Source organism: Electrophorus electricus, chromosome 8 (genome assembly GCF_013358815.1).
Source record: "Electrophorus electricus isolate fEleEle1 chromosome 8, fEleEle1.pri, whole genome shotgun sequence".
Taxonomy (NCBI): domain Eukaryota; kingdom Metazoa; phylum Chordata; class Actinopteri; order Gymnotiformes; family Gymnotidae; genus Electrophorus; species Electrophorus electricus.
This window is the reverse complement of record NC_049542.1, coordinates 18,477,420-18,502,527: the sequence shown is the minus strand read 5'-3', so window position 1 is coordinate 18,502,527 and position 25,108 is coordinate 18,477,420. Positions and strand designations below refer to the sequence as shown.

The following is a 25,108-nucleotide window of genomic DNA, read 5'->3' as shown; positions in this document are numbered from 1 at the left end:
TAGTTTGAAAGCGTTATACTGACATTCTCATCAACCCATCTAATTTTACTGCGCGCGCAATTCCAACCAATCAACTGCCGCGACAAAGACCGATTATGTTGATCAGTGTGCTCCGTTTGAATGGCATGTAGTTCTACCGCTCATGCGTTTAAAAACAAAAATTAACCAATCATGTCAAAGAAGAGGCGGGATTTCGAAAAGGGGGTTGGGTGCGAGGTATCATGGAGGATCAGTTAGAGAAGGGTAGACGTTGAAGGAAGCTGAGCTGTGGAGGCGCGCTCTGGAGTTTCTGACAATTTATTTTCTAAACGATCTCGTCCAGTACAATATCTTCTAGAGCCATGGAGATGAAGAAGAGGATCAGTTTAGAGATGAGGAACAGAACTCCAGCGGAGGTAATACATTGGACTTTAATTATTTATTTTTCAAGAAATGCGAAATGATGTTCGCGTAACCTGTCTATTCTGCAGACTCGGAATACTTCCTCCACTCTGCAGTTAGACCACATGGGCACTTAAAAGGATGTGCGAGTAAGAAAGGTTCTAACATACAGTTTTCAGGAGCGCAGCGAGCAGTGTAATCGATCATAGTTGACTTTAACGAAATGCCATATTCGCGTAAATACTTGTGTTATTTAGAATACCCATCTGCTTCGATCTTTAGCAAGACAAACTCTGGAAGCTTTTGTCAACTCGTTACTGTCCCCTTCGCCATTGCATTACAGCTACTGTAATCGTTAAGAACGTCCGAAGCGGCATTTGCGCCACAAAATAATGTTCTCCTAATTTACGCATAAATTAGGAAACTTAAATTAAACAAAATCGATTTCAAAAACGTCGTCGATTTTAACGGCGATATTTCATTTCGATCGGTTGGTATGGCACAAAATCTAGAAACCAGTGTTGATCTAAATTCACGATTTTGTCCCGCCGTCATCTTTATCTCTGAATTCGGATCAGTTGTTAGAAATACTAGTCAGACTATTTACTGCGAATAATTTGTCAGTAGCTCGACGAAGTTTATTACGAGCTAACAGTTAGCTAGCTTCACGGATGCAGACTTCAGTATGGCTTCTCTAACCTAGTTGTAAAGCGAGCAGTTTCGTCTCTCAAGGAGGACATCTTACTCTCCAACTCTTCGACATATTAACACTCACTTGTCGTTGATGTTCCCCCACCAAACCCCTCTAATAATTATTTTCGGACTTTCGTGTCACACAGACAAATGAACTAATAATACGTCAGTATTAACGGCAAAGCGCAGTCTATATTTAGGCTCTTTACTGTCGGGCGGAGGAGACGTGTGCTCCTGTAGCGCCTCACCGCGTGTTGTGAGAACTGAGGACAGTGCGCTGCAGGTCCTCCACGGACGGACGGGGAGTGGGAGTCATTTTGTTGCATCGGTTGACGAATGGCGGTGTTTTCTACCTTTGACTTTAGTTGCCTACTGTGTGTGATAACAAAGTTATAAATGAGAAAAAAGGCCTAAGGCACTTAACTGAAACCGAGTCGCAACCGATAGTGGTACTTTCAGTCAATCAGTTAAAACTACAAGGAGTCCTGAAAGAACAAGGTGCCATTTTCCTTCACGTTCATATAACGATGTCGTAATCCTGTAACCTTATCTGATTTCGTTCAACTGCGGTTGTATTTTATATATCCGAAATTGTAACACATTCTAAAACAAAATGTGATCAATCGATGCTGTTATTACTTGACGGAATGTAGCAGATGGTGAGGGAGCAACCCCCACCCTAGCCAGCTAACTCTAGCTAGCTAGCTAATTTAGTAGATGGTTGTAGTCCACCGTAGACAGCAGCCTCGGAGAAACGCGTTTGTCTTTAATAGATACAGCAATTAGAATTGTCACAGGAAAGCAAAGTTTTGCGCCATGACTTCTTTGTTAAACTAACTCGATTGCGAGCGTGGTGGTTACGTCATCAGATACCCATGCATAATCTCGAGCGCCTTCTTCTGAGACGTTTGTAGACTGCTCAGCCCATTCATCCGTAAATGACAGTTGTATCATATGTTTTATATTTAATAACGTGTTCATTTAAAGCGTTTGCGATGTGATTGTTGTGATGCCTCATAGTAACACTAATCGTGGAACAGAGAGGAAGAGAGAAATTATTGGTGACTTAGAAATAAAGGCTTCAACATGTGATCAAAGAAAAATTTAAACTTGGTTTTGAACATTGCTTTTGAGAAACATACATGTATGCCTAGTTTTGCCCTGTTAAGACCCATTGTCACAGTCAGCCTCAGATAAAGTTTAATAAATGGTTTGTATTTGTAGGAATTTACAAGTAATCATATATTAATCATAATGACACAAAATAATCATATTTTAGTACACTAAATAGACTGAATTTATAATGTGAGCATGAGCACACACTCCAGATGTTAAGAATGCTCTAAATATTTTTCACATAAATAGTCACTTTGTTAGACAGCAAAGTGAAATGCTGCATTCTTTATAAATGGCAAGGACCCGAATAATTACCCATTGAGAATTGACTATTAACTTTTCTGCCATTAGATCTAAGGACCTATCCACTGTCCTACCTGGTGTGATTTTACTCTCTATCCTTTCACCCTGCAGGTAGCAGAGTTGGTGGTGGATAATTGTCGCTCTAGTGATGGAGAGATTGAAGGCCTCACAGATGAGTTCAAAGAGCTGGGGTTCCTCAGCATGGTCAATGTTGGTCTCACATCCCTGGCCATGGTACCATCGCTGCCTAAACTGAGAAAGGTCAGTCAGCCAGTCCCAAAAGATGGATTGGCACTTACATTGTTAAATATGTGATTGTATTTTATGAAAGCATCAAATTTCAATTAAACATGAATCCCCTTATTTACATGACTGCAGTTTTAAACTAAAAATTTACTACTTTATTTTTTCCCCTTTCTTTCTCTAGCTTAGTCTAGTTCTGTATGTGATCCCTGTGCTTATGTTTTAACAGTTGGAGTTGAGTGACAATAACATCTCTGGCTCTTTGGAGATCCTATCTGAGAAATGCCCCAATCTGACATACCTAAACCTGAGTGGGAACAAGATTAAGGATCTCAGCACAGTGGAAGCCCTGGTGAGGAGATCCTAAGATTCCAACATGAAATGTGTAATTTAGTTTAATATTGGCCATGCACCAGTTATTTTGTTTGATAATACAAACAAAGCCAGTTAGTGTTTTTAACATATGTTCAAATTAATGTGTTATAACAAATGTTCTTATTGAGTTCTTATGAATGAAATTTAATAATCTTCAGTAACCTTCAGAATACCTGCTGAATAGGCATATTTTTGTGTGTGGCCTTAGATTATTGCATGGGTCTATTCACAATTGACCATGTTTTGCCTTTCTCCTGTAACCCTCAGCAAAACCTGAAGAACCTGAAGAGCCTGGACCTCTTCAACTGTGAGATCACCACCCTAGAGGAGTACAGGGAGAGCATTTTTGAGCTGTTGCCTCAAGTAACGTATCTGGATGGCTTCGATGCAGAGGACAACGAGGCTCCTGACTCCGAGGCAGAGGATGATGGTGTGTGGAGTCAAGGGGAATGGTTATGCAACCTGTTGCACCACTTAGGATTAATTCATATTTAATTATATGACATGGCCTTTAATGACTTTAAGTAAAACTATAGTGAGTTTAATAAAACTCTTTTTGCCTGCCCAGATGATGATGAGGATGGTGAGGAGGGAGCAGGTCCTGTTGGGGAATATGATGATGAGGATGATGAGGAGGAGGAAGGATCCGAGGGTGGAGATGTTGGGCTGTCCTACCTTATGAAAGATGAAATTCCGGTAACGTTGTTGTCATCTCTGTTGAAAGTTTCTCACACACCATCCTTAAACCGGTCTCCAAGTTTTATGTCATTAATTATGCATTAATTAATGCACAATAGGATGAAGAGGATGATGATGACTATGTAGAAGAGGAGGAGGAGGAGGAGGAAGGTGAGGGTAAGTATAAAAGACTGATATCTAAGTATCCTTTGTTGTTTTAATGCCTCAGGCGTCAGAGGCCTGCATGGGTTTGATGCACTGAAACATGACTTTTGTCTTGGACTTGCTTCCTTTGCAGAAGAGGAGGCAGAAGTTCGAGGAGAGAAGCGGAAGAGGGATGCAGAAGATGAGGGTGAAGATGATGATGAAGATGATGACTAACCATGTGTGTTTGACACCTTGGAAACCCAATCTGAATTGTAGATCAACCTTGGAAAAAAGCGTGATCTTGCAGATTGTTTTTCTCTTTGTATACCATAGATATATCACTGTAGAGGCTAAATGTTTTCTTTTGATAAATACATTATATTATACTATATAAAAGGGGTTTATTGACGATTCATTTATAGCCATTCCAAGTTTATGTCCCAACATGAGAATCTTGCCAGCGTGAGTGAATGATGGGAGGTCAGGTCTGTGGTTTACGGTTTGGGCCTTTGTGCATCCAAACGTGCTGACCAACAGTCTGTTTCTAAAAAAGGCACTCGGACTTTAGTACTGGGAGGCGATTTGACACAGAAGACCTGGTCCGTAAACAATAAACTCCACTATATACCTTGTGCTCAGCCTGCCAGTGTCTTTCCCAAGGCGTCTTTGAGGAATCGAAGAGTCAGCCTGTTCCTCATCTACCTCTCCTGGCTGTCTCAATCTCAGCCCACCATGGATAATCGGGCCAATCCTCTCCAGCTAGCAGCTCCCGTGTTCCTGGATCGACTGGTCCTCGTTGAGGATTTCCGCTGTGGCGCTGTCCGTAAGGGATATCTCCACTCAATTTAGCTTAGGTATCATAGGCCAGGCTTTCTCAAATAGACAGTCCAGATGGTATGTGATCTCATGGATTTTAAAGTGTGATGTATGTAAATGTGATGTAAATGAATTGAAAATAAGGAAAACGGTTAGGGGTGGGGTATAGTTTGACAAGTTGATATCATATCTAATTTTAATCTCACTCACTCTTTTTTTAGATCAGTCCACAGGTGTGTTAAAATCATGTGATAATTAGCTTCATCAGCGGTTTACTCCTCAAATATCCTGCAGAATTCAGTTTTGTTAGAATCTACAATTATGCTATGTCAAGAGCTAAACTAGTCAGAATTTTTTCCTTTTTAAGAGAGGCATTGCTGGAAATATATCATAATGATCAGGTTGAATGGCTTTGTTGGGTTAAATAGTACCCTTGAGTACCTTTATTCCTACGTCTTGCTGTGGAAACAGATTAGTTTCTACCTTTTGTGGGGGTATTTTACAGAGTAATACCTTTAAACTAATGTTCGTATGGCAATATGTACAGTATATAGTATCTGTTCCAAAAGGTTGGTGTTAGTGTGTTTTTTAACAAAGCTATTTGGTTATTTGTTTAATACAAAGCACAGGTCGGAGGCCTAAAGTCCATAGATACAGGTCACCTGTTTTATTTTTCAGTACTTGGCTGTTGTGAGTGTTGTATTTGGGGTTTTATGTGATGTAACCCTCTTAGGAGGGATTTAGTTTTGTTCAGTTTTGATGTTTGAATTTTGATTTTCTTTCTGTCCTTGTCTGGGTTTTTTGTTTGTTTGTTTGTTTTGTTTTGTTTTTTGGAAAATAAACATGAAAGATGGCATACTTTGAGATAAATGTTTTGAAGAAAGTGTAAATTCTTTGTCTAGTAATGAATTGTGCAAACCTTGATGAATGAGTGATCCTTTGAGCATTAAAAGAATATCTCCACAGGAGGTGATGCTCAAAAGAGGACTGTTCATCTGTCTCCAGGGGGTAAGAGCTGTTGAAGAAAACAAATTGCTATAAGCAGTTTCTTGCATTGCCATTGTATAGTAGTTTTCTGTGAAGCTACCTTTTCAGTTGTCTTGCTTAAAAACAGTTAAGGCAGCGGTGTTTTTAATGTTGACTGGTTTAGCGACATGAAAACTCAAAATTGTGTTTGTTGAACAATATCTGAGAATGTAGACATATGCACCTCAGAAGCAAGGCTTTGTTTATATTGAGCTAGCATTTTAGGAATTCTTGCATTTCAAGAAAATATGTTCTACTCCTGCAGTAGTAGTGTTGTAATTTGTGGAAAAAGAGTGAGCATAAAAGATTTTAACTAAATTTGGCAAACAGTTGAACTGAAAGCATAAGGTCGAAGAACTGAGTGTCAACCATGTTTTAAACATTCATGTGGTATGCAGATAAGGGTTTTTTGTTGTTGTTTATTTGTTTTTTGTTTTTTTTATGTAGATTTAAGGTGAGTTCTATTCAGGTTTATTTTTCATGTTTGTGTGCACTGGCCTAAACTGTGTGTAGCTACATGTAACAAATGTATTATGACCAGATTTTTGCTTCAAAATGAGTTCCCTGGAAGTTGGAGTTGACAGCAAGTTCTTACTTATGACTCAAGAGATGTTCACAAGTGCCTATATAGCTGTGTGAGTAACCTGACCCTTGACATCTTAATTGGCACTGTGGTGTGTGCATTACAGGACCTCTGAAAGCTGTCTGGTGTGTTTAATACTATATAGAGCTGCCATCTGCAAAGGCTTGTATACATATCATTAATTATTCATCAGCTAAACATGCTTCCAGCAACAGTAATATAGTGGAAAGGGGTGGGGTCAGTGTGAGAGCAAAACAGACATGGTTACCAAGAGAGTTCTTAATAAGTCATGAGTAAAGCACTGTCCCCAGAACCAATAGGGATGGCTGTAGAGAACATGATGGGTGGAGTCATGATATCACACATTAGTAATTTATTGAATTGATCAGTGAGAGTCTTGTGCTGCAGCAAAGCAAAACATCACTGGAGCTGTATACAAACAGCTTTAGTTTTCAAAGAGAATGCCTGTTTATGTGTATGTTCACGTTTTACATTCATTGGGTAATCTTCTGAATCTTGAGAAAGCATAAATTTGCTGAACTGACAAAAGGTAATCCAGTACACAGTAATGAATTGTTGCCATGAAATTACTTCACCATTACACACATGAAGGACAAATTCTGACCTGTAAGATTCCCTTCATACCCCTGGCAAAACATACCCCACCTTTCAGTGTTTATTAGAGGCCTAAATGAATTGTTTCATTTAGGGGAAATGCTGTTGGCATTTGGTCACTGTAAGAAAAACTGGAGTATGAAATAACAATGGTCAAGATGAAAGACATCTTGCTAAAAGACACTTTCACGGGGGGAGGCAGTAAGACATGTCTGGATATGGTGTTTTCTCTTGAATGGTCTTTTGTTTATTTGTTTGTTTTTTGCCTCTGTATTTTTAAATGAAACAATGATTATGATGTTAAAACTCAAAATGTCAGTTTTAATTCAAGGTTGTTTACATCTATACTGGGTGAACCAAAGGTATCATGACTTTTTTATATATATAGTCTCCCTTCCAGGGGACCATAAGTAAATAAAACAATTTCAAATAAACATAATCTTGAATAAATTTGTGTTTTTACTTGATTAAAAATGCTTTGCAATTAGTGTTTGCCTGAAGCCTGCTTTCCAGAGATCTCACTAGACTGTGCAAATCTTCTCCAGTGACACTGCCAGGTCTGCATTGCAGCCAACGGCCATGCCCAGCTGGTGCAGGGTCCTTTGTCTTGTTTTCAGTACATGAAGTACATGCTCAGGTTGGACGACTGACTTGGCTAGTCAAGAACATTTTGCTTTGTGGCCTTGAAAAAGTCCATAGCTGCTTTATCAGTTCTTGGAACTTGCTTTTCTGTTCCAAGATGAACATCCATCCATTAAACATTCCTATAGGGACATTTGGTTGGATCTGAGTTGTTAAGACACTCCTGAAAAAAAAAATAAAAATAAAAATAAAATTTTATATATATATATATATATATATATATATATATATATATATATATATATATATATATATATATATATATATATATATATATATATATATATATAATTCATTGTTCTGCTGCTGTTGGCAATCATGTCAATAAAAACATGACTTTCCTGCAGCCATGCATACCTATCAGTTCTGACTGCCAGTGGAACTGGATTTTATATCGTTTTACAAATGAGGCAGTGGGCTTGGAAATAGAAGCAGTTGTCTTTTCTATTTCTTTCATTGTAGTACAGATTAATACATGTTTTATATGTTCTTAATCTTTAATACCAGAACTTTATTTCTTATTCTTTTTTGGGGAAAGTGTAACTTGGCCATTCAGTTTTTGAAACTTACTGGTGGTATGCAGGTTGTGGTAAATTCAGTGATGTCTACCAGTTTGTTCCATGAGCAGGGCATTCTTACTTCTTAAAAATGTATTATTAACATAATATTTTGGCTTTGTGTTTAATTTATTGTGATTTTTCAACCTTATGATAGCCTACTTTATTGACAAAAACAAAAGATTTAAACGCTACATCTATCTAGACCTTTCATTTGCATTTTTGTGTGTAATTTGCATTTTATGAACTAATATTAATATAATGCATCTGGCTAAGATAAAACTAAACAGGTTCAACAAGTTATTGTCCCTAGAATGGAAGGACAATGTGTAAAAAGGCTGTAATTCCAATTCCAATTAATTCAAAGTGAAGGATATACAGTGGCAGTTTGTTTTAGTTGTCTGAAAAATATGTAATTTGCTGCTGTTTTCATAGTAACCACAAGAACAGAGATTGTTAGCCTCTCAGGTGGACCAATGCTTTGTTGCATACTAGCTCCTCATTCAGGGGCTACAGGACTCTTGATTCCAAGGCCAGGGTGAGAAGGGTGTTGGAGAAGTGTGAATACATGGGCTGTATGGGTACCCCTGAACACTGCATCAGGACTGTCTGCTCTAGGTTTTCTTTGAGTGCCATTGTGTAAATACACCTGTGCTTTATGGTGGCACCCCTCAGAACGAAAGCAGGAAAGGGCCCTCCTGTGTACTGGCAGAAGCCCCTCTGGGGTGACTTTACAGCTTTGTTGACAGCTGGCTCCTTGCCAACAGCTTTGTTGCTTCTTCATCAACACCCTTAGTTACAGACTGGCAAAATCTCCTCCTATCTTAACACCACTGGCACACAGTTTAAATTCAACCAAAATTAACAGAGGAAACTGAGCCTATTATTGGGTGATTGGTGCTATTGCATTATGATAGTTGAAAATCTTGATTCTATTTTATGGTTGCTATTGCACCAGCAACAACATACTCGTTTTAGAATTTTTAGACTGCATTGAATCAGAGTATAACAAATAAAATGATTTCGGAATATGCAATGTCTACAAGAGAACAAAATGGAATATTTTGAGCCTGCTTATTCACTGTAAACATTTAAAATTAGTATTTAATATTTTCTTTAAACCAACATCTTCATTGTTAAATTCTTAATTCAAATAAACTATAACAGTCACTTGGAGGCGCTCTTCCACCAGTTATCACTATCCATACGGAACCATATCTTTTCCTCCTTGCTGAAATACGGAAGGGACTGAGCTCACTCCTGACAGACTGTTCTATAGCAAGTCCTTCCATCTGAGAACACTATTATGACTAGTAATGGACTTGCCTAATGTACATGTTCAAGTAAAAGAGAGCATGTTATTCCTTTGCACTTAGAATGGAATATAGGAATTTGAACAGTGCTGTTGTATATCATAAATGTAATGTTTACATGTTTATACTAGTATGTTTACTTGAAAGTAGGTCATAGCTTCTTCAGTTTGAATGTGTATATTTATTTCCAAAAACACCAACATCAACATACGCAGCTTGCAGGTGGGGAAAAAGTGTTTGTGAATTCCTGTTTGATCAAAAATATTTGTATTCAGTTTTGCATAGTCCACTATTATTAAGCATCCTATACATCTGCATAATGTTTGCATCCACCTATGCAAATGGCCTTGGCTTTGTGGTGAGGGGAAAGACATTTGTCTGTAACCAAATAAATAAATAAACAAACAACTAAACTCTTGCAGTGTCCAACACAAAACAGCTTTTCTATGGCGTGAATCCCTGAGTCTCACATGCACATTCACACACATGTCACACAGCCTAAAGCTCTTCCATGCACATGCTACTCCAACCCCCACTGCTTGAATGAAGAGCACAAGTCGTCCAATCAGAAAGGCAAAGTCTGCAGAAGCCTTATATGTAGGCTATGCAGTGAGGGGCCAGGAGTGTTCAGTAGCTGATGAGCACTGTTTAGCTTTTGTTGTCTGACACAGCATCTCCACATGCCCCAGATGGGGAAAATCCATATTACCTACAATCCTCTGTGCTTTTTATTGGTATCAAATATGGTAACTCAACAAATCTACAAACTCTCAAACTGGGACAAAATCTGAGGCAGGCACACACACAGCTGAGGAAATACAAAACAATACCTGAGTGACAAAGCACTTAGAGGACATACAGAAGAAATGTGAACATGGGAATATACTGAAAAAACTGTTATGCATATTTGTTGCTAGTTACTGAGGTCCAATATCATGAATTGAGTTTTGGTTTGGTTCTGTGAAATTAACTACAAAGTGAAATGCACCGACCTTAGGAACTGCTGTGATTTCAATGCACAGACTGTGTCATGGACAGGAAAATGCACAAAAGTTAAAGTGACAATATTTTAGACAGGTTGTACCTTTTTGTGCTTTCAAACTATAAATAAAATTACCAAACCACTTTTGTAAAAGCCATTTTGTGAAGCCAGTGTGCAGGTGTTCCCAGCAGAATCCACAAATAAGCAGTTGCTTATTACATTTACAGCATGATTGTGCAACAGCTCACAGGATTAAAACAACTCTGAACCTTGATATTTGATTATGAATCTGAAAACACACTGTTACTTTTCTGAGTAGGCCATATTTGTATGACTGCAATAATGCCGATTTTTCAGATACTTGCTGGAAGTGTATTCATAGAGACACAGACAGGTGAAACTACACAGATGTTTTCTTCCGGTCCCCACAGACTGTCACCCATGTGGTGTCACCGAGGTTCCTCTTCATCTCCCTTTCCTCTACAACCCTCTTATCACATCATGCCCTGTAAATGCAACAGAGGATTCCAACAATGCATGAGTAAATTCAGCACAGTTTATTGTGTTGGTTCATCGGTAGCACAATACACCAGCATTCTATTCTGAATGTTTAAACTATGCATCATAAGAAAAGATTAAATACATTTAGCAACACATACAATCAGAGAGAATCTCCTCTAATACAATATTATAATAAGAGGTGCACACTTGCTTCATAAACGTATAACCTATACAGAGTATAATGAATTAAATATAAAAAGCATTTCCCCAGCTAATCTGAATGCATAATCCATGTTATCCTGAAGAAAAGCATGGCAAGAGGCTGATGGGAATTGGCAGCCGTTCCTTTTAGCTCTGGTCAGAACTGAGTGAGAAGACTGTATAATTCAACCACAATGGATCAGTTAGTTTTGAGAAAATGTGGGGGAAATATATTGTTAACAATTATAAATGATTATACTCTTATTCTATTATATTGATTGGAATTTATTTGCAGGATCATTTCAAGTTGGCTGATCATCATTCTGAAAACCCAAACTTGTGACTCGTGTATTTGGCAAGAAAAAGCACAGTGACCCAGAGCCTGATTTCTCTTGACATATTTTAAAGTGGCCATTTGCACTGTAGGGTGGTCTGGAAGAAGCAATGTGTTAATTATGAGCCCTGCATTTTGTTATTGTGGCCATGCTGTTTTGATATTAGTAGTATGGAATGTCTGTAGAGCATTTGTTCTGCAGACATAAAGAGAATGATTTGAACCCTTTTAAAACTTTTATTCAAGTATTCCTCTAAGGACTCAACTATTTTTCCTGAAGAGATAATCAACATGTACACACTCAAAGTAAATACATAGAAATGTTCTGTTGAACTAATTAAAACTGTTGATCTAAATTAAAATTGCTATTACTTGAACTCTGTATAGCTGAATGAACAATCTTCAGTTTTATCAGTATGTTCTGGTTCCCTGAATATATGTAATTCAGAATCACCTGTAGCTTAGTCACAGTCATGTTGGATAATACAGCATGCTTGTGATGAAGACAAACAGATCTTAGGTAATTGTCTTTTAAAGTCACTAAACATGAAATATGAAAGCTATGGCCGTTGTGATCTGGTCATTTTGGTACACGTCTAAGGCCAGAGTAAATACTGCATATACTGGGAATTCAACCAGAATATCTGGCCTATATGATGCAGTTTAGGCATCTTTAATGTGGACAATGTGTGCACAACCCATATGTCTCTGCACTGAGTATCTGTCTGTGAATATAGGTCATGTTTGGTAGTCATTCTTCTTGAGCTTCTTCCTATGGAAAGAATGCAGGAGTTTTAATGTTTTTTCTCAGGACTCCAGTTCTACTAATGCCATTACTGTAATGTCCCCCTATTAATCCATTTGATTCGGTGGAGGCACACTAAAGCTAGATGCATCAAAGCTAATGAGTCACAAAGCCAGGGCCCATCCCCCACAATTCCCTCTCTCTCTCTGACACACACGTGCACGCACACACACACACACACACACACACACACACACACACACACACACACACACACACACACACACACACACACACACACATCTTTAGTTAGCAGATTAATCAGGTTGGCTTCTCAGCATTTAAATTACATTAGTGGTTACATGTACTCCATCTGATCACTTTTGTAAACATGAATGTTAGTCATGTATGGTTGCAGGATAGTCTGATTTTACATGGCCAATCATACATTACTTTTGAATATGTCTTTCCTAAAAGATAACATAATGACAAATGCAGTCCCTCTCCCAAGAGACTCCAGAGCTGGTTAAAATAGGACAGAGACAAAAGAAGGCGGCTTTAAATCATTTAGTTTAGTTTGGCAGTGGGAACACTTACACACAGCCTGGAAACTCACAACTGTTTGCTGAATATTTGAAATGTTTGAATGCTGATGTCTGATAGTACTGACAAATGACTGGATATCTTGGATGAATTAACAACATTAAATAACTGTGAATTTTAATCATTATGAAATTAATTTATTTATGTATTTATTTGGTAAAAGGAATTAATGGTTGAAATATCAGACATTTCAGTATGTTAAAATTGTGGGGAGATCAAATCTAGACTTGTCAAAATATCCTCTACAGGTACACCTCATTACATGTGTAGCTTAATCACCTGTGACTCATTGCCTTCAGTAAATGTTTCAATTATGCATCCTTTATATAGATTATGACTATGGGTGATGGGTGAGATGATACACTGTACAGCATCAAGGTGGCCAAAATGAGTAATCAGTTTTTTATCACATATTAATGTGTCAGTTCACTTGCTTATGGGCACCATTGTTTCTAATAACAATACATGTGTAACAAGAGGTGTCACTCAAAACAAACACATCCAATCCCATCATGAGGAAACAGGTTTAACATCAGCAATCCTTCAGACCGACAGAAATGTCCTGACTGAAACAAATCCATCTGTCACATTTAATCGATTATAACTGTGTTAATGTACTGTGATTTAAATGAGCAGGGATGACCCTTAGTGACCCTCTAGGTCACTAGAGAAGCTAGGACCAATAAATGCCCTTAGCTCTTTTGGACCATATTGCAAATTCTTCTGAATGGTAAATATGAGTTCTGGATGAATGCCCACCTTGTACAGAAAGTATATGATACAAATACAATTCAGTAATGTAATCTTCATATCGAGCCCATTTGGAGCTGCAGAAGGACAATTAGCCACTTAGAAACAGAACACCTGTTTCAGCACGATGATCTCACACTTGCCCTTCACAACATTCAATTCAGCAGGACAATTTAATGACGTGAAACATGCTGCAGATGATCCGCCAGCCAGGCAGGAGCCAAGTCTGCCCTGGGTCGTCATCACCTCAGCAGCAATTTCTTATTCATTCTGTGACTTATGATTCACACTGGCAACCAGTATGATGGAAAGTTCAGGCCAGGAGTGGCTGCTTTCCTAATGACTGCTTGTTTCTTAATATGAACTGTGAAACCATATAGAGAAGACCATCTTAGAGCATAATACAAAATAACTGTGCAAGATAAGCGTAGCTAATGCCAGACAGGTGCGCTTGAATAAAGCCCTCTGAAAAAGAAGAGGAAGCATATATAAGGGCAGTTAGATCTTTCAATCATCTGATGAACATTCAGCTGACCCTACTGTAACCCTAGCAGCTGCTATTAAAAGCCCGTAATTATCATTCTTCCTTAATAAGCACTTTCTACAGCTACAAAGATTCAATTCATTGGCATTTTTCATAGAACAAATCTCTGTCATTATTCAAAGCAATGGCAGGGCTTCTGAAGCTGGAGGTGGAAGAGTTCCCCTGTACTTGAGTCAAAATGATGAAAGTGTAATAACAGCACCATTTCCAGCTGGGTATGCTGAACATACAGGGATAACTCAAAGCAAGCATGAAATTGTGCCATTTATACTATGCTTAAGCAGATAAATTGTACTTCCTGTAACATTAATAAGTAGTACACTTATATATACAACATATTAATAGGCCACAATCTTTATGCTGTGGCACAATAAAGTGTTGTATGCTTTAGTCTACTTTTTATCATCAGGGCATAAACTGCAATCCTTTGCTCCACTATGCACTCTTTTAAGATTTGACCAACTCTATAAACTCTTAGGATGAAACATAAAAGATCACTGGCACATCAATACACTTAAATATATCCTCTTCCTATGACCTCAAGTCTCACAGCATGCTTAAGTAAATGTGTTTATATATTAAATGTCCATAAAGACTTAGGTTTACAAACTGATCAGATCAGTTTTGACTGAGCAGTGAGCTTACTCTGAAGGGGATGAAGAAGGATATTGGACAATTTTACCTCAGATATAAGTTGCTGAATAAACAATCACTGGTTTACGGGGAAAATCAAAAGGAATATTTTTATTCATAAATTCACAAACATATGTACTGTAATTGCAGTACACAGTAACTTAAAAATATGTAACCTTCACTGTAAATGTTGCCATGTAAATATCTGCAATATGGTCAAAATTAATCAATATGGTCACTAAATTTATTTATTTATTTATTAATATATTTTTTGATGCAAAAGCTTGGAATGAAATACAAATGTACATTATGGCCAGGTGGTCAGAGAGGGGCATGTATGACACCACCACCCCCAGGGCTTTTGTATGTGTGGGTCACAACAATATCTGACCTAAAATTGACAGCCTACTGCTTTATGCAGCTTAAAATACTCATCATACACTACCCAAACCTTGAAACAAACTGTAAAAAGTGTTTGTTACACAAACCCCCAAGGTCCACCGAGGGTGGTATAACAAACAAATCCAATTTTTAACAAAAGCAAAAGAAGTTAACCTTTACATTACTGAGACAAGAGTACAGCTAAAAATAAATTTACAGCAATTTACAGTGCAAAAAAGTAGAGACACATTGGAGATGCAATGAATAATATCAATAATCTACTATGAGAGTATTTATGGAAGAGAATTTAAAAAACTAGTGCATTGTGTGTGTTTATAGTGCTGTCTCATCTAATTAGGTAAGAATATGCCCATGAGTTCCATAAAGCAATGTGGCTATAAATGTATCAGGGGCTTTTCTGCTTTTTGCGCTGTGAGGGCATGTAGGTGAATGCAATCTTGCTCTGCTCTGCTCGCTGTTGTCTGGCCTGTAGCTCCTTCACCTCTGCCAGGACCTCCCTTGCCTCCTCCCAGGAGGAGAGAGCTTCCTGCAGCAGTCGTTCAGCTGTGGCCCTCCTGCTGTCCCAGTCTGGCGCATGGCTGAGAGGAGAGTCCATTCCCCTTGGCCCTTTCAAATGGGGTGAACTTGAAAGCCAGATACTGGGCGAATCTATGCCCTTTGCATGGGATGAAGCTGAGCCAGCAGAAAGTGGTGAGTCTGAGCCCTTGATGTGGGTCAAGTCAATGTATTTCATAAGGGGTGAGTTGGAATCCTTTGAATCAGGCGAATCAACACTCTTTGAATGGAATGCACCCTTGGAATGAGGGGACTTTGACGTCTTCCAAAGAGGAGAATCTTTTGCCTTCACACGGGGCGAACCCATCGTCTTTGAAGTGGGCGAGTCCCTGGCTTTAAGTTGCGGGGAAGAGTTTGTATTTTTCCCAAGAGCTGAGTTGTGGGAGTTAGAGCTCTTGGAATGTGGAGACTCTGAGCCCCTCAAATGTCGCAAACGTGGGGAGTCAACACCCCTCAGATGGGGCTGGGAGCCTATCTGGGTCCTGTGAGGTACCTGCTCCTGGATTTCAGCCAGTAGCTCCTGGGTCCGCTGTAGCCCCTGGGTGATCAAGTCCTCTAGGTGGTTTATGGGAGTCTGGAATAGCATGTCTGGGCATTTGAACCTATCGTTCTTGGTGGCCTGCCATTCTCCTCGGGACAGGGCATCATCCATGGAGCCACAGCGACTCCTTCCCTGAGCTAAGAGCTTCAAACCAGGCTGGGCGTGGTGTGTCTGGCTCTGGTGGCTCCAGAACAGCTCACTCCCACGGGGTAGGCTGTTGGTCTTCACCCCATCCTCTATGGAAGTTGCTCGGGGCCTGGAGACATCTGTATCAGCACGCCTCCTACCAGGAGCCAACAAGTCTAGTTTCCCACGATTGTCTTTGACCCACACAGCACGATCGTCCTCAAGCAATGTGCCATCCTCCTCATGCACCAGGTCCAAAGTCAGCGTTCCTTCTGAGGTTGTGGAGGCCTGTAGGTGAAGCATCGTTCTTGTAACCAATTAAATATGTCAATGCCCCAGATCCATTTTTGTCAAGTGCAAGATGATCAGTAAAAATGAGCACTTTATTACGCAATATTTCAGAGACACAGAATATTTTGGACAGACGTCCTTCATCAGCTGTGCCACCAAAACACTTGAAGGTGTTTCCACAGATATTCTCTTAAGGCTATCGGAACTCTAAACTGCTTCAGCTTTCACTGAAAGTACTACTCACAGATAAGAAATCAGATAAGAACAACAACTGATTTCTGACTGAGCTCAAAGTCACTACTGAAATGCCACCCACCACAGCCATGAGATGAGCCCGGGTGGGCAAGCGGCGCCGGAGGGGGATCTTGACACGGTCACGTGTAGGGTGAGCCAGAAGGCTCTCCTCATCAATTGTGACCTACACAATGAGGAATAATGAAAATGACAGTTAAAGTGGGAAAGGCTATTGCCATGGATGTAAGTCATTTCGTGGAAGCTTAAATTAATTCTAGATGTTTATTCTATAATCAACACTGCAAACACATGTCATGGTTCCATGCATAGAAGATGCCTTATATAGGAGATGCTCAATTCACAGTGTAAGAGTGACTCCATTTGTGGGGGGTTTTTCACACTTCACACGTTCATAGGAGAAAAGGCGTTAACATTACTCAGATTACAGTCAAACTAAGTTCACAGCTAACCTCTGAGTGTCATCTGGAAAAGAAGGCTGGTGCAGGTAGCTGGCAAAGAATATTACAACATCTTCTGTTGATGGATGGCTTTTTCTAAAATGAGGTCATTTACTGATAAATAAATAATGGAGAAAGCGATTTAGGCTTCCTTCATTGGATTTCTGTCTCTCGTAGAAGTCAAGTTTTATATATATGCTAATTTCTGCTTAACTTCAAAAAACACTATCAACTATCAAAAAAAAACAAAAAAACCCACATCCCTTTCAAAGAACCAAGGGACAATAGGTTTTACATTTTTCTGACAGATGCAGTGCTTTGTCATGTCCTCTAAAAGGATTACAAAGACAGAGCTTTCTGCTCCTATTAAGCTCTATCCCTCTAATGGTGCAAAAAGAATGCAAACCTACACACATGGGGAGGGTGGGAGCATGAGCAAGACCAGCAACCAATTGTGGATGCAAATACAAATATAAGAATAAAACAGCAAGGAACAAAGAGAAAGAGACAGAAGGGACTTCAGCTCACCTCATCCAGAATGCGGTTCTTGGCTCTGTTAATAGCAGTGTTAAGAACATTAATCCAGGACTCTTTTTCCTCTGGACTAACAGCCAAAAATACAAGATTGGGAGTCTAAGGAGAAGACAGTGAATGAGAATATTTCTACCTTAAGTCAAGTGTGCTTCTTTTTCTTAATACCCTATAGTATCAAGTAGGCAACTGTTTGTTTAATGCTGGCACTGATTAAAGAGGTTGAGAAAGAAAAAGAGGGGAATTATGATCTTGGATTTAAGCTTTACATGAAACACAAAACCACTCAAATTTTGCTGTAAAGCAACACATGCTCCCTAAACCTATGCTAAACAAACTAAAGTTGGCCACAGTCTACAGATGGCAGAACGAGGAAAAGGTATGTGGACAATGAAAAAATAAGTATTCTTAAACTTATGGCTCTCCCTCTTTTACTTTTATACAAACACATGCACACACACAAACGCACACACACTTATCTGGTCAATCTTGTCACTGTTTTCTCTACATGGGCAGTACTATATTTCACATTTAGCAGATATAGTATAAGAAAAACAGCAAAACAGCAAAGATTAAGCAAGTAATACAAAAATTATGGATCCTTAATCCATAAGGAGTAATCTTACAAGAAAACTGACTACTCTTACACAAACATGCACACACATGCACACACACACAAACGCACACACACACACACACACACACTCATCAGGTCAATCTTGTCACTGTTTTCTATATATGGGCAGTACTATATTTCACATTTAGGCAGATATAATATAAGCAAAAACAGCACCACAGCAAAAATTTAAAAGGTAATACAAAATTATGGATCCTTAATCCACAAGCAGTAATCTTAGAAGAAAACTGAATGGACAGATCCATTTGACTGATAGCAAGCTCACAGAGGCTGACACTTATATTAGCATGAGGGGCAAGATTGTGACAGACAGTCTAATACTGAAGCTTGTCTAAAGTACATTATGTATTTCCCTTCCACAGTTGATACTCATGACAGTAGCAGAGGAATTGGATTAGCACATGTAACTGCCAAAAAGAAATGACTGTACAAGAAACTGTATTTAAATTATTTGCCTCCAGCTATAGTACAGTTTCAGTTTCAGGGTGTAATCTTGTCTGTCTCATTTAGCTTTCATTTATGGATTTTCACTTGACTGGTGAGACTGAAAATGACTATCCAGGTAGTGCTTTATCAAAGAGTCAAACACTGACACTGATGGTATGGATGAGAGCCCTAAAATGAGTATGATCTGGAACTGTATTTCTAATGTGTCCTTTGCTCCTCTGCTCCTCCCCACATGTCTGTGGTGCACACCCTTGAGGACTCACCCGGAAGCCCGGCTGCTGGCAGCACAGGAGGGCAAACTTGCTGTGGTTCTTCTTGCTGTGGCTGTGGGCCTTGCATACCTCCTCTGAGCGCTCGTACTCCACCAGGTCAAACACTTCATGTGTCTTCCCATCATTCTTCATCTACAGAGAGAGTGTAAGTAAACAACAACCTCACAAGGCCACAAAGCAACAGTCACAAACAGTCCACCCCATGGGAAGATACAAGTTGTCACACGTGTGCAGAATAACTGACAGCTATCTGTGACCCTTCCACATGCTGAATGTTCTCCTGATGGTCGGCCACAGCAGGCTATACTGACTCGAGCCTGAGGGACACAGGTTAGCACTGTCGCTTTTAGCACTGGGCACACAATGTGACAATGAGTGTTCAAAGCTCAGTCCATGCAGATACCACTGCAACTGAAGTGATGACTGCTGCAAAAATCTCATCTTACACATAATGACTGGTATGATTGCCTTTCAATGTCCTTTTGGCAGGAGTTAACTAAATACCGAACAACATCCACATGATCATTAAGTATTGCATATGAATGCAAACAGTAAACTTTTGCATCATGGAGATCTATCTGTTACACTTTTTTTTCTAGTAAATGTTTATACCTAATTTGAACACTTAGAAATTTTATGTAAAATTCAATGTTACGATAAAGTTGTTAAATTCAGTGTTAGTGCAAAGCAGTGTTGCTGCAAGCGGTCATTAGGCTCCAGACAATGGCAAGCAGAAGGTCTGAACTGTTTTCAGTTGGTCCAATCTCTCTTTCTTTTATTTTGCCTGTGACCCATCTGGGAAAATGGCTCATTTAAACACAGGTCAATTCTAATTAAGCCTGTCTGAGTCCAAAAAAATGGAGCACTTCACTGAGCCCGACAGAGGGATCATATGTTATTCCCTTCTGGCACTATAGTTCCCAGAGGACCACAGATCACAGCAGTTCACTGCAAGATAGAAAGAAAAACTGTGTGGAATATGCGGTATCAGTGGCTTCTCTGTGTGTCAGTCTGACTATAGTGATCTTACAGCCTCAGCAATGGTAAATGGGCTGATACAGCTCACTGGGTTGGAATTCTATATTGTTGCTAGGCATTCACCATAGCAACAGACCTGAGCAACAAAGGAATGAACTGTCAGAGAGCCAGTGCAAGTGAAAAAAGATCAAAGCAATGAGAGTTCATAGAGTGTAATAACAAACAGCAAGCACAAGCATGCCAATCTGGTCCTCAGTAATAGGCAGATACTAAACATACTCAGCAGAAATACAATATGATGAAAATGAAAACAGGATAAATATATATATATATATATATATATATATATATATATATATATATATATATATATATATATATATATATGGACATGTAAAACGTACTCCATATATGCTCAGTACTAGTGTATGTAACCTCATTTCTAGTTAACTGTCCTCCTGGGGTCACATAGTTAAGTGTGTGATCACAGTGACAGAGAATGAGTGAGCTAATGGTAATATGGGGCAAATGACCCCTGGAGGAACATGCCTGGCCTCTCTCCACCACATCAATATTTCATTGCCCTGCTGGTGGCCCAAGCATGGGGCCATCCTGCTCCCAGGATTAACCACCTCCAAAAATAACCCACTAACTATCCAACCCACTCTAACCAACAGTGGCACCTTTAGGCTCACATAAGATGCATAAAGTGTGTTATGAATTTTGCATTCACTGTATAAATGCATTGCACCCATTCTCAGAAAGCAGCACTCAAAATACCAGACGACTTCTTTGGGGATGAAGTATGACTGTAAGACTTGGCTGCTTATTAAAGGTGCATATTACCAGTAGTGCACTAATGAGCTTTAAGACACAGCACTAGAAAAGAAGGCATGAGCTCTGTGTCATGAACATGGCTGTTTTACAACATACTACTCATTCTAAGTGCCAAGGAACAAGGCAATTGAACAGTGTACATAGAGCCTTGACGAGGAAACCATAAAGGAAATTTTGAGTAGTGTGGCTTCAAACAGTAGTCAACGTGAAGTGAATACTATACACTAATGTGCTCAGAAGTTTTGTTTCTACACAAAGTAGATTAGAATTAAAGACAGAAAAAGGATTTGGAAAATCCATTGATTCATTGCACATCATATTCTTAAATCTGGTTGGCAGCATTGTTTTTGGGCCAACCTTGCTTTCTCAAAATAAAGAAATCAAAATTAACATCATTAAAGTAATGGAGATATGTAATTCTTTCAGGCTTACATCACTGTAAATAACGGACAGTGTTATGCAAACTGAAAGACCGTGGTTCAGTGCATGGTTCAGACCGAGGTTCAGTGATTACTCTGCTGTTGCAGCAGATTCATTTTCATCTATAATAAACCTTACTTAGATCAGTCTTGTATTTTCATGAAACAAAAATATCACAGTCATAAGACCGTGTAGTACAAGCTGGGATTCCAGTCTGATGAGTGTGAACATACATCCCACTGCATGGATATTGAATGCAGGAAGCTATTCTCCATACGACAGTGTTGTAAACTGAAATCATCAGCCCACCTACTTTAAGATACATAAATTATTCACAATATACATAAATAAAGCATTTGAGCGTAAACACTTGAATAATTTAAAACGTTCAACTTTCCCCACAAATAATACAAACTTTTCATGATGCAGAGGACAAGTAAGAATAGAGAACCCATTTTATTAGCCTTTTCTGTACATAATTTACAATGAATAGAAATTTAGGTATTGTGGTTACTTTCACTGACATCATCTTGGCAGGCAGGACTGTGTGAAAAAGTGTTAGAATGTAGTGCTCTGCAGCATATCCTGCCACTCTGTTACCTGCTCCAGGACCCCCAACACTCCCTCCAGGATCCACTGGCACCTGAGGCAAGCACAACTCTGCGCATGATGCAACCTGCTGACACCATCTCTGCTCACTGTAAAAATAACTGCCTGCCTGACAACATCTCTGCCCGAGATGTTGCTAGTGAAAGCTAATATATAACATGCATTGACTTAACTCGCTAGTGCTAGAATTTGATTTCAATTAGAGATCCAGTAGGTGCCCTTATTAATCTGTCTATTGATTTCTTGTTCTGTCTGTCTGTCTGTGGGCATTATACTAGCTAAATTACCTCAGTAATAGTGCTACACAAACTAAGGCTATTCCTCGTTTTGCCATTCTGACTAAAAGCAATGACAGCAATCTCTACTGCTAACTGGTTTTTAGGATGAAAATCCCAAGGAAAATCTCTCATTGCAGTTCCCTGAGTGTTCTTGTCTATCCTTTTATTCAGTGTTACACAGAGCTGAATGCATGAATGAGTGACCAACATTGAGTCCAGTTTGATTTTGAAAGGAGCAGCACACCCACAAATGCATTCATCAACAGTAGCATACAGCCTATTCTATGGGTTGGAAATATATTACTCAGCTTAGAGAGGCAGGAAAGTATCTCTACTTCCTCATGAAGAAACAAACCTATTTCACTAATATCTGCATAATAACGAGTGGATGCAGCCTCCAGTTTTTATTTTGAACCATCAACATGCTATCAATTAATCTTTTATTGAAATATTGGAATCGGAAGGTGGTTTACAACAAACTGCTTAATGTATTCATGTGTGTGTATTCGTGTGTGTTTGTGTGTGTGTGTGTGTGTGTGTGTGTGTGTGTGTGTGTGTGTGTGTGTGTGTGTGTTGAGAGTGTCTTGGTTTTGCATTTGGAGGCTTGGACATCTTCAGGCACATAAAGAGATGCAGCTGCATCTTTATCTTCTAATGTGTGTAATAGCAATTGTCCTTCATCCAAAAGGTTGCAGCTGAGTGATGGAGGGGTGCGCCATTCAGCAGCAGTTTTTAATGCAATTTCGGTTATGGAATAGAGGGGGTGTATTAACATATTCCACCTTCCTGCTTCCTGAAGTGACGGAACTGCAAAACTAGCAGGGCTTCAGGCTAGGACATGAGACAGCTGTTGCACTTCTGCACAAATTCCTGTCATTCATTTGCTCATCCGGGTTTCATTTTTTAAAATTGCAGTAACAAATATATGTAAACTGTAAAAGTAAATTTAAAAATAAATTCCTATTACCTTCCAATTTACTTTCTATATTTATTAGTGGAAAGGGGAAACGTTTGAAGCAACTAGTCAACCTTAAAACCTTAACTATGTATTTTAGTCCACAACCTTAAATATGGAAAGGGAAAATAGGCCTACAGAGTACTAAACTGCAATTATCAGATTTAGTTTTTTTTTAAATATGAACCAAATATTTAGAGCATGTATCTATTTTTTTCAGTAAAAACGAATAAGGGTTATTTTTAATGCTACCCAACATGACTAAAAATGTAAGGAGCCAATCATATTCCACCATGACACCATGACAATTTCCAGTAGATGGCAAATTCCAGGAGCATATAAGACAATTTCAAGTTACGGTTTTTAATAAATCCAAAGTTATTATTATGTATCTTAAAGTTAAAATTTAAATTTTAAAGAACTTAACTCACCTCTTTCTCAAAAATATACAAATGGTCCCCCTTAAGCATCACAAACCGATTTCTCCATATTTCCCTGAAAATCCCTTTGCCACAAAACTTGCGAATCCAGCCTATTTTATCAGGCTGCGATGACAGTTGGTTGGCATCTTGAAGACCCTGCGTGTATAGAGAGTAAGACCGTTAATGCGGCGCCTATCTTAGGTTACATAACAGACGGAGTGAAGTGCGGAAAGAAAACCCGGTCTTGCACAGACAACATGGTAAATTAATATTTTTAGATACCTGTATGACAAGCGATGCAGATTACATAATGGAACATAGTTGCTATTAGTTATTAGTTGCTATTAATTACTTTAAGGGTGTGGCCAATTAGCCTAAACACTCTATCCTAAAAACAAAAGCAATATTACCTGTTCTGATCGCCCTTACAAAAAGCGCCCATACATGTATGCTCAAAAGCATACAAAAACCATTCCGATTCCACATTAAATAAAAATCAAGACAAAGGAATAGGCAAAACCAACTTGCAGATTTACGAAAGTGGCATAGCCTATAAAAATGTTACAAATATGCCACGGTCATAGAAATATTTAATAAACCGCATTAACATGCAGTAAAGCATTATGCACAATATTTAGGCCAGCACACATATTTTAAAAGTGCGCCGCTGTATTGTTAGAGCGGCATATATTTATTCAAAATGTACACCTCACCCTTTTGACCAGATGTCTTCTCTTCATGTTGAACGTGCTATGTGAGACTTTTCTTATCATCTAGTCCACAAATTGCTCCCGATTTTCTGACAAAAATAAATTTTGCTGTTGGGTGTGCTGTTCTGGACCTCTTCGGTTTTTTACGAGTTTCTATCTACCTGCCTGCTACCGTGCTGACGAACGTTTGGAAGCATGCATTACCGGTCGGGAAAGAGCTCGTTCTCAGAGCTAGATAGCTTGACGGTGCCTATTACTGAGGATTTGCAAAACGCGGGCATAGTCTCTCCATTGGCTTGGGTGGCTCCCCGACAGATGCTAAGAGTTGCAGTGAATCAGACTGAGGAGTACTCCGCTTTGAAGAGCTCCACTGCTCCATTTACTGAACCGACACGGCTGCCTCTGTGATGTCACGGATGAATATTGAGGTTGAATGAGTGTAGCTACTTACGTCCTTAAGTTAACACAATAGCCCATATCGTTTTTTGTTTGCTTGTTTTTGTTCAGTGATTTACCTAGTAATCTATCTCCATGATTAAATAGTTAAAATAATAAACTATTTTGTTTGGTGGGTATATCTTAGCTGCAAAATATCTATTGTATATTGCAATGATTTTATATGTT

The 25,108-nt window shown here is 39.0% G+C and overlaps 2 protein-coding genes across 3 annotated transcripts; one reads left to right on the top strand and one right to left on the bottom strand.

The window, feature by feature from the left end:
* The first annotated feature begins 207 nt into the window (after nt 1–207).
* On the top strand, nt 208–5,622 carry anp32e (acidic (leucine-rich) nuclear phosphoprotein 32 family, member E). Of its 2 annotated transcripts, none has more exons than XM_027026130.2 (7): nt 208–395; nt 2,605–2,754; nt 2,966–3,088; nt 3,379–3,541; nt 3,680–3,807; nt 3,909–3,966; nt 4,088–5,622. In XM_027026130.2, exons 1-7 carry the CDS (start codon nt 342–344, stop codon nt 4,168–4,170), a joined length of 759 nt encoding a protein of 252 aa, XP_026881931.1. In that variant the 5' UTR covers nt 208–341; the 3' UTR covers nt 4,171–5,622. The 2 variants fall into 2 exon arrangements, with proteins under 2 accessions (XP_026881931.1, XP_026881932.1); XM_027026131.2 differs by lacking the exon at nt 208–395 and adding an exon at nt 1,393–1,572.
* A 9,341-nt stretch (nt 5,623–14,963) lies between these two features.
* On the bottom strand, nt 14,964–24,829 carry plekho1a (pleckstrin homology domain containing, family O member 1a). The gene is made up of 6 exons (XM_027026145.2): nt 24,488–24,829; nt 23,784–23,930; nt 19,267–19,407; nt 17,917–18,021; nt 17,013–17,114; nt 14,964–16,693 (listed from the first exon to the last, which is right to left on the bottom strand). The coding sequence occupies exons 1-6, from the start codon at nt 24,545–24,547 to the stop codon at nt 15,569–15,571; spliced, it is 1,680 nt and encodes a 559-aa protein (XP_026881946.2). The 5' UTR covers nt 24,548–24,829; the 3' UTR covers nt 14,964–15,568.
* Nucleotides 24,830–25,108: the final 279 nt, after the last annotated feature.